Source organism: Oreochromis niloticus, linkage group LG22 (genome assembly GCF_001858045.2).
Source record: "Oreochromis niloticus isolate F11D_XX linkage group LG22, O_niloticus_UMD_NMBU, whole genome shotgun sequence".
Lineage (NCBI taxonomy): Eukaryota > Metazoa > Chordata > Actinopteri > Cichliformes > Cichlidae > Oreochromis > Oreochromis niloticus.
In genome coordinates, this window is record NC_031985.2 from 10,460,822 (window position 1) to 10,471,426 (window position 10,605).

A 10,605-nucleotide genomic window follows, 5' to 3' on the forward strand; every position below is an offset into this window, starting at 1 on the left:
TTAAAAAAAAACATATTCATATTATGTCCTGATATAAAACTACTTTTTTGTTGCTGTCATGGTCCTGGGTCATTTTGACCCAGCGGTTTAAGTTTCCTGTGTTTTCTGTCATATTTTGCATTATGTTGAGGATTACTCATTTTTCTCGGTTTTTCTGTTTAGTATTGTTTATTAGATTTCCCCCCTGTGTTCTTGCTCTCTGTGTCTCCCTCTGTGTGACTGTGTATAGGGCTTTGGAGCGTGATGTCACGGGGGTGGGCGTGGAAAGGATTTTGGCCCGATCCGCCATTTTGGGGGTCTAGCGCAAGTGAAAAGGGAGCGAAGGCACACACAACAGCCATGGTTCGTATTTGCTGTGTGGTTGGCTGCAATGTTCGATCACACGACTGGCAAGAGAATAAGCTTGAAAATGGTTTATCTTTTCATTCTTTCTCAACCTGGAAGCAACATGAGGCAGCTCGTGTATCGGATGTTACCAAACGAAGGCGTCTAGCCTGGATATCAGCTGTGAGGCGAGCTGATATCCAGCTCTCTTCCATCTCCAAATATCTGTTGGTGTGCTCCAGACATTTTCATTCCAGTAAGTTCTAAATATGTTCATATCACTCTTTATAGCCTATTAGTTTTATTTTCGATGCACTCTGAGGTCATAGCAAATTAGAACAAACATCCTAATGAGTGATTTTGCAGAACTACCTTCTATTTATAGAGTTGCTAATTATTTGGCATTATTGCAGCAAACCAGCCTATGAAATGGATGAAACACATCGTGACTGGGTTCCAGCGCTACATAAGGGACCTGCTTCAAACATACCACCATGCCAATCAGATTACTTTTTCCATGTGAGGGTGAAGAGGTGACCCTTCTGGATAAGATGGTGAAGGTTTGCTGCGTTTGTTGAACAGTGTGGTAGTAAAACCAGGGAAAAACTTGCTCCTGTTAAATATTCTTAAGTCTTGTGCTGTTTAAATAGCAGTAATTTTTTTTTCAAAAGATACAGTAAATAATGTTAGTAGTGGGTGATATCATGTAAACACTGTCATGATTTTATGTAAACATTTTGTCATTTGTAAACTATAAATGACATGGATTCTACATTGTCACGGATGTGATGTTCTATAAAGTGGTTTTAATAATAATAATAATAAGAAAAGGCAAAAATTAGCTTGTTTCTTTATTCAACTTTTGAACAGTGGTACTCAGTCAGTACATATTCAGTAAATGCAAATTATTTACATGGCAGTGCACTTCAGGCATAAATCTAGACCCCTAGATAAAACATTATGGCATTATAGCAGTGACAACTCCTCCACAGTAGCAGGTGGGATTTTTCTTTTTTGAAGACGGCTCCTTTTACCTTTCAATATGGATGGTCTGTTTATGTTTTGATCAAGAGCCTTTTTTGGGGCAGCTGAAGAGGAGAAGTCTATCTTATGGCCAACCTCTGGCTGTATCTTGGTCATATTACCAGGCAAAACCCAGTATGCAGGTTCATCTGTAACAGTCCTTGTGCCACAGATCCGCACAGTTGCTTCTACATTAAACAGAAGAGCAGCGACATGGCTGCAGGTGTCCGCGACTCCGGCCATACAGGTGCAGTGGGCGGCTTCAACCTTCCCTGTGATGCTCACAGTGACCCATGGCTGCAATGCTGGTTCATTCAGTCTTTGAGAGTGCAGTACCTGAAACAAACACAAAGTTCATTTAATGACAAGAACTATGAGCCAAGGCCGACACAGATGTGTTTTATCTACTTTATCATAAATGTAACAAAGTGTTTAGAAAGTTAGCACATACATGTAATTTTTCATTTCTTTATGTGTCCATCTATAGAACGCTGCATTTTATAGGGTAAATCTGCCTGTTCTCTGTCAGAAACCTGCCTGCAGAAAATGAACCTAAAGTATGTAATGCAAAGATGTAATCACTTTAGAGATGGAGAAAGCATAAAGTGACAATTATGAATCACTTAATATGATAAGGAGATTCTGCAGGTCATTAATCAATGTATAAAACTAAAATAAAATGTATTTTTAGTGACACAAGATACAAATATTGAAGCAAGATGTATAATTAGAATTACTTATAATAAATATGAATAAATTCTTGCAATTTCTTTAACCATAAAGAATAACTAAATCCTTCAGGACAATGTCACATCAATGCACTGAACTCACTATGTTATCCCTCTAACAGAGCCTGTACATGTTCTCACTGTAATTTCCCCCTCATGAATGAATTTATGCTGCACTAACCTGAATGTTCGGGGGAAAATCCAAGGCATTTTACTCGCAGTACTCGAGCTGACTTACCTTTGTTTGAATGACGACTTGTACGTGCTGACTCCACAGATAAGGTATGAAAACATGTCAGGCTACGTCAATAGTAGTTGGTCTTCAGGGTTTCTACTCCACGGCCGTATTTCATACGGATCCACATTTCCAATGCATGCTATTTCTGTAGGTACCGCCGCTTCGCCTCTGGACGCAATCGGTCTCTATACAGTCCATCCTCTTTTGAGCTGCTTTTAAGCATCTTGTAATCGTCGTTCCAACACAGTGTGTTTGTTTTGATTAGTAGACCACGAAAATGGTGCTGCGCTCCCACAATGCATTGCGGCGTGACGTCAACTCCAAAGGCTTTGGAGCGTGATGTCACGGGAGGGGGCGTGGCCAGGACTTTTGGTCGAGGCGCCATTTGAGCAGGCCAAACAAAGGGCGAAAGCACACGGTTATGCTTTGCTCCCACTCCTTGTGTTTCGTGTTTTCCTCCTTCCATCATGTGCTCCTTCAAGTCCGCTCTCTCTGCCTCTCTCTCACTGCCTCTCTCGGCTGTCTCTGTGTACTTCCTGTGTTACGTTTATGGTCCACGTCTTGGTGTCAGTGTTTTCAGTTTTGTGTCCTCCCCGCTCTGTCATGTGTAATTGTCCTTAGCTGTGTTCCCTAAGTGCTTCCACTTTCCTCATTACCTTCTGTGTATTTATGTCAGTCTCCCTCTGTTCTGTGTTGCGTCGTCCCTCATGGTTGTGTGCCTGTCTTCCCTGTGTCTCCCTGTACCTTAGGTTTAGTTTCTCCCAGTGTAGTTTGCTATGCTCCTTGTTTTCCAGTTAAATAAAGCCGTGCTTTTTGAGTTTGTCCCCGTGTGTCATGGGTCGTGCGTTTGGGTCCTCTCCTGCCTACACACAGCCACTCCCTGACAGTAGCTATGACGTTCAAAGATTTATCTGTAGATTTATCTTCATCTGTTACTGTTAAAGTGTAATTTTTTGAGAAAATACTCTATGAATACTTTAAAAAATACAAAGGCAAAAAAGAAAGAAGGATTAAGGTAGTTTAATATATTTAAGAGGATGTAACACTGTTATAACACAAAATAATAATGACAAAATATACCAGGAACAAGTTATTTTTCAGCTTTCTTTGATTCCATTTCTCCTTATTGATTTATTTCTCAAGCATTTGGATCCTGTAAACCTTGTTAGCTTGAACTTTATTTCACACAAATACTTATTTACACTGTCCAGTTAGTGCTGGTTTCCCACAAATACTTCTGTGATTCACTTTGCAGGTCTCATTAAACCAGCAGTTCATGTCTTGAATTCCACCTTTTACCCCCATGCTCCCACAGCCCTTTCCATTTTTCTTTGCCGAAAAAAGCGCCGGATGGCTGAAGCGGAGCGGCCAAAGAGTAAACTTTCAAAAGTAAGTACTGAATATTATGTCACTTATTTATGTGCGAATCTTTAACAATGAAGAACATTAAAACATTACTGTTGGCCACATGTCGGCAAAGTTATGTGACATTAGCGATGTTTGTACTAACTTGGTTTTAAAGCCTTTACTTTAAAATATACGCCGTTCAATAGTTGACCTTAATCTTACAGAGAATGTGATGATTTTATGGATAATTAAGTCAGTCATATATCCCAATTTGACCCATTTAGCAGAAGTCAGCCTGTTTAAGGCTCTGATATCTATTCTGTAAGACTTAAAGTAGTTATGACATGGTCTGATTTTCTCACCCAATAAAGGAATATTTAATATATCAGTCTACTCTTCATTCTATTAGAAACAGTTATCACAGCTCGTACATTGTCTTTTTACACATATATGTAAGCACTGAGCCAAATTTAGTAATGCCAACATATTAAACGAACAATATTTGTCTCTTATATATAATACATCTATATGTACACTGTCAAATGTACTTGTCTTTGAGTGAAGATTTAAGGTGATAGGAAATATAAATAACTGCAACTTGAATCTTTGACACAGAGTTCAAGCTCACTGCTGTAATATATCATAATAATCTGACAATAAATATAATATTTGCCATATTACATTTACATTACCAAAGTGAGATGATTTTAGTCTCATGAACAACATTAGCTAATTGGTATTTACTAACTAGTCTTAAAATGACTGTTCAGTACAGAAATGAATTCATTTTCAAAATATAAAATTCAATTTCAATTCAGTGATGATCATTTTCAAACCAATAAATTGAATTTCAAATTAGGCTAATTCATATTCAGTTTGTAAAAGCATTTATTCAAGTTACAATTCAGATTCAATCCAAGCAATTCAAATTCGAATTTAACTTATTCAAATTCAGTTTCTGATGGCACAGATTTCTGTCCATAATAAATAGAAGACTTTATCTTCAATGTAAACTGCATGCTTAAAAATGAGTTGTATTGTAATTGGATTCACTTAAAACGACTTATTTTGAATAATATTGAAATCTCGCTATGCAGTTTAATTTGTTGACAGGCAAATTTTTTGATTTCGACATGCAGCACCCTTTGGTCAATTTGTGTTTCTTCTTTACTCAATTTTTTCATCTGTCTTTAGGTGTAGTACTTTTCTTTATTATTTATAAATAAAACATCTACAGTTTCAAAAGATCATGCAGCAGGTAAAGGTAGAATAACACCCCTGTAACTATTTAAGCGGCACAGGAAAACAGACTGAGGTCTTTTTTTTCTTTACACATTTTCCAGGAAATTGTTTTTGTAAATTCTTAAAAATTATTAATATAGAGAAAAAACAAGGAATTTCACAGGTAACATTGGTGTTTTAACCCATAATACATGAATAAGAAGATCAGGTATTGCCATTTCTTTAATTGTAAACAGTATCTATCTCTATATATATATATATATAGAGATAGATAGATATACACAAAGGGTTTTTTCATTAAACAATTCTGAATGGAATAGCTTTAGAAAAATAGCTCATTGTGTCCTCTACTCTCACTGTTGTTCCTGAACTGAAGTGAGGACACACAGCCACAACTGGTTTCTCACAAATACTTCTTTCACGTGCTTTGCATGATTTATCAAACCAATATGCTGGTCCCATCCTCCCGCAGTCCTCTCCATCAGAATCTTCGTCAGTCCAATCATCTGGCTCATGAAAGAACCAGAATGTCAACCTAATCGATTAAGAACAGAAACAGCAACAGTGAAAGCTGGTAACTTTGATTGTGAAAATGAATAAAAATATTTTCAGAATTTGTTCAATTTTTTTTATGCCACTACTGCATGTCATGAAATGTTTCCCCCAGTCTCTCTGCCCTTCTTCTTTCTCTTCTTTTCTCTCCTCTCTTTTCTCCTACCTCCTTACTGTCACTGGCATATAGAGGAGGTGGCTGATATCCAGAATTCCTACTAGTGGCTGGATAAAGCTGGACTGACAGACAGCACAGAGGCACTAATCATAGCAGCACAGGAACAAGCTCTGAGCACAAGATCCATAGAGGCTGGGATCTATCATACCAGGGCCTGAATCCCGAGGTCAAAATGGGAGACGCCCGCTAGGGTGGTCGAGAATGGATCATGTGGGGCCTCCCAGATACAGATGGACAAAATGGTCATGGCTAACCAACCGGACATAGTGGTGGTAGACAAGCAGAAGAAGACAGCCATAGTGATAGATGTAGTGGTTCCAAATGACAGCAACATCAGGAAGAAGGAACACGAGAAGCTTGAGAAGTACCAAGGGCTCAGAGAAGAGCTGGAGAAGGTTCAGTGACTCCCAAGCTAGGCGAGTGGCTCCAGCAGATCCCAGGAACAAAAGCGGAGATCCAGAAGAGCGCAGTCCTAGGAACAGCTAAGATACTGCAGAGGACCCTCAAGCTCCCAGGCCTCTAGTAGAGGAACTGAGCTTGAATGAGAGACCCCCCGCAGGGGTGTGAGGGGAATTTTTTAAAATATATATAATATATAATACATTTTTGAGTAATTTCACACTTATTTGTTTACTACATAATATCATATGTGTTCCTTCATAGTTTTGATGCCTTCAGTGAGAATCTGCATCGTAAATTGGATTTAATTAAACCTTTCATTCAGTGGGGAGCCGTCCACCCACAACCATTTGCCCTCTTCTGCTGAGTCTGTCAGTCCGATCCAGAAATAAATCTCATATCCCTCTGTCATTTGTTGAATGGTTGTCCTCAAGAAACTCTAAACAGGAAAAGTTGATTAAATTACTTTGTGAAACTTCCCATCTTTGGATGAAACATCAGTTTGAGATCATGAACCTGCAGAAATGTTTTATACCTGCTCCTCACTGCTGTCTATCTTAACCAGGTCTCCTCCTTGAGTTCTACATACAGTTCTGCTTGCATCCCAGGATGATTTTCTTGTGGAGAAATAATAGCAATTTTCTCCATGTTGCTTCCAGCCATCTTCACATTTATAACATGGATCATCTTTGAGGGGATTACATTAAAGACTTCAGTCAGGTGGAAGAAAACATGTTCATTTTTGTGTATTAGAAGACTGTCCTGCAGTTGAAATCTAACATACTGATTCTGTCAGTCATCATTGTTTCTTTAATCGGAGGATTAAAAAAAACATTTCAGTGGCAAAATATAAAACTTACTCATAGTTATTTCAGAAGGTTGTGGGGTTGTAGTCGGTATCGTGCTGTATGATTGTGTTACTGGTATGGATAAAGATAAAAACATTTTTGTAAAAATTTCAGCAAGATCATCTATTTTTTGATTTGGCTGCAGCAGAATTCTCCTTTTATCCTGTTTCCTTAATCAGAGGATAAAACAACGTGTCAAAAACAAAATCTAAAACTTACCGGTGGTTATTTCAGTAGGTTGTGGGGTTGTAGGCTGTATTATGTTGCACGGTTGTGTTACTGTTTTGAAAAAGAAATAAAAAAATAATTGATTTTCATTAAGTTTTCAGCATGCTGCTCCTTGGGTCCTGTAGCTATATATTTTTATATATTATATATAATTTCATATTTTTATTTATTTGCTTATTAAATCTCTTTTGGCAGTTCAGAATGTGTTCAAAATTCATAACTTACTAATTTTTACTTCAGGCTCTGGACATGTGGGCTGCACTGTACTACATGGTTTCATTTCAGGCAGTCTCTCTAAAAAAAACAATACAAAGAGAAAGAATAGGATAAAAAAAAAGAATAGCAATTATTCATCAGGATCAATAACAAGTATGAAAATGTTTCCTGCTTAAATCTTAGGAAAAAACAATAATTCAATTCAGTTCAATTCAATTCAATAAAACTTTATTGATCCTGAAGGTTGACCCCGAAGGAAATTGGGTTAAGGCTGCCGACCTTTGCCAGCGCCATCTTACCCTTCTGACCATACATACATTACACAAACATCACATGGGGAAGACAGGTCAGAGGGGTATAACAATGGAAAATGCACAACATGAGGAAAGATAAGGAGAAAAAAATAACTCCCCCCAGACTGAGCTCCAACAGGGAGATCAGTTTGAGAACAGAAAAAAACACCTCTGCACATACCACATGAAAGAGCTAAGCAAAATGTAATAATATTATAGGTGTTACGTGATTAAATGAAGGAGTTTAGTATAAAATTATCGTACAGGAGTCTCATATTCTTACCTGTGACATCGCCTTTTATGGTTTTCTGCTTCAGTTCAAGATTTCTGAGCATTTCCCTGGTTTTCAAAAGCTCAAACACTTATTAAAAAAATAAAATAAGAAAAAATTAAAATCAGTCAGTAATATTTTTGGTTTCACTTAATTTCTATGAAGTGTATTTGCATTTGTATCTGTAGAGTCTATAACCAATGAGAAGATCTTCATTACCAGAACCTTTCTGATGTCATTGTGAAATGAATGCATAGCGCGACCACTTATAAAGTCTTTTATGATTTAACTGAAAAGTAAAACAATGCTTTTAAATGCTTTATTTTTGAATATAATTTCATTAAAAAATCATAATAAAATCATAAAATCATAATTAATCTGCAAGTAATAAACTAATATATAAAAATATATAATATAAACTATTTAATTTATTGTGATCTATCTATCTATCTATCTATCTATCTATCTATCTATCTATCTATCTATCTATCTATCTATATCACAATAAAATAAAGCATTAAAAAGCATAGTTCCACCTTTAGAGTAAAACAAATTGGTGAATGACTTTGCCATTCATCCAATTATTTATTATGTCATTACTCAAAATTATGACATGTTATGCATTTATATCAGGGTTTTTTTTAACCATAATAAATCAATAATTGACTGCTATAAACTGACTGCATGTGTTGCAGAAGACACAATGCTAGAAGCAAGGACTTGACACTGATTGTTATAGGAAAGCAGGTGATAATACAGTTCACTGACCTTTGATAAGAGCTAAAATACTTTCAAAATTCTTTTTCTGTTTAATTAAAATACTGGACAGATTTGTTCTGAAGCCTGTTAGAACTTTAAAATATAAGTATTTCATATGATGCAGATGAATTAAAAGGTCATAAGTTGATTTTCTTTTAAAATTTTTAATATAAACATTCTGATTCTCATTTAATTTATGATAAATCAGACGCTTATTTAAGTAAAGACACATATATAAAACTACAAACTCACAGAGATAAGTTACCACGAGAGCCGATACCAGGAGAACACAGACAACCAGCACGGCCACTCTGAGCTTTAACACATTGTTTGATTTTGCGTGTTGAGAGTGAAGAGCTTCACCTGATTTAGAGGAGACAGAAAGCGAACACACAAGTACATAAACATTTAATAAATAGTTCTAACTCTACTGCAGTTGAGGACAGATGTAAAGATATTTCACCGCTTAATATAATTTCACTGTTTGTCTAGTATATAAGTTTAAAACAGGTGAGAACCACAGCTGGATTAGACCAATGGGAAACATGACACACTGTATATTAGACAGCAAAATGGTTGACTAATTTGTTTCTTCATAAGATTTTTCATATTTTCATGTGACAAAGCCCTGGTTGAGATATTTTAACTATAAGAGTATTGTTTAATTTCAGTAGATGTTACGTCCTATGAAAACAGCATTGTTCATAAAAAGTGTAGATTTTTCTCCTCCCTGTTGATTTACCACCACATTAATGTTCTTACCTTCTATGTATTTCTGTGGACGGCTCATCATGCTGAAGCTTCAAGCTCCTGACTTCAGAGTTAGTCCACCTGTGTCTGAATCACAGTAAAAAACAAAAAGAAACTGGTGCTAATTATTTAACCAATTCCTTCAATATTTACTGAAAATTTAGCATCAAGATTCACCTCTGCGACCCTCACCTCAGGCTTTTCAAAGAGAAGTGAGGCACGACACTTTTCACAGCTCTCTGTTAAAAAACCCCAACTTCCTGATGACTTTAAAGGAGGGGGGAGGGTCGCAGCTCATCTATTTCAAGACAAATTCAAACAGATAATAGAGCAGAAAAAAATATTACCGCCAATGACGCTTCTCAAACAACAGTTAAAAAACCTGCTTAACAGTAATGAGCTGTACGAAAACTGATTTCAAACATTTGTTTAGCTACAAGTATGAGAAATATTATCATTAACACATAAATAGTTGTGTTTATTTACCTTAAATAAAACATTAAAATGTAAAGAACAAAGTGGAACAGAAGACCAATAAGAACAAATGTTATGTTAGGAACTTTTATGCCTTTCATGTAGAATGGCTTAGATTGTTGGATATTAGTGTAATATAAGATGCTAAACATTTTCTTGTGCATTGGATTATTGGCAGAAATTTAGAATTTTAGTTTTTCAAAATAAACTTTCAAATGTTTTGAAAATATATTTTTGTCGTGCTTGTTTACTATTTTATCCTATCCTATCCTATTTATTCCTAACACAGTGTAGCTTTGTGCAGCTACAAGGACATTACATATGTTTGTCAATTATAACGATTTCTCTCGCTGCACTTTATCCGCACTCCATGTTTAAAAACAATTTAATTTGTCTTTATAAAGCTAATTATTTTCAGTATCATCGAGGTCAGCTAAGCTCTGCTGGTCCATTTTTAGTTAATATGATTTAATAAAGGCAAGATCTCAAATGTTAATTTTCTTAAATAACTTGCTCATCTGTGCCATCTGTTTATCTATTTTTAGGAGCTTTGAATGTTTTATTAATGTGCATTTGTATCTTAATTTTTCTTCTTTTTTTAATAGATAATAGTTTTAGACACACAACATCTTTAATTTCAATAGACTAGGATCTGAAAGAAATCACAGTGTTCACTGTAACATCTCAATCATCTACGGCTCACAATAATAGCCATGACTTTTCTGGCAGTTGTTT

General features: G+C 36.0%; 1 protein-coding gene across 1 annotated transcript; it reads right to left on the bottom strand.

Annotated features, from left to right (window-relative positions):
• Positions 1-5,133: 5,133 nt before the first annotated feature.
• LOC109194635 (C-type lectin domain family 10 member A) lies at positions 5,134-9,587 on the bottom strand. Its single transcript, XM_019345275.2, has 9 exons — positions 9,409-9,587; positions 8,899-9,009; positions 7,900-7,977; positions 7,333-7,401; positions 7,099-7,158; positions 6,892-6,951; positions 6,567-6,718; positions 6,346-6,470; positions 5,134-5,437 (listed from the first exon to the last, which is right to left on the bottom strand). Exons 1-9 carry the CDS (start codon positions 9,437-9,439, stop codon positions 5,200-5,202), a joined length of 924 nt encoding a protein of 307 aa, XP_019200820.1. The 5' UTR covers positions 9,440-9,587; the 3' UTR covers positions 5,134-5,199.
• Between the last annotated feature and the right edge of the window lie 1,018 nt (positions 9,588-10,605).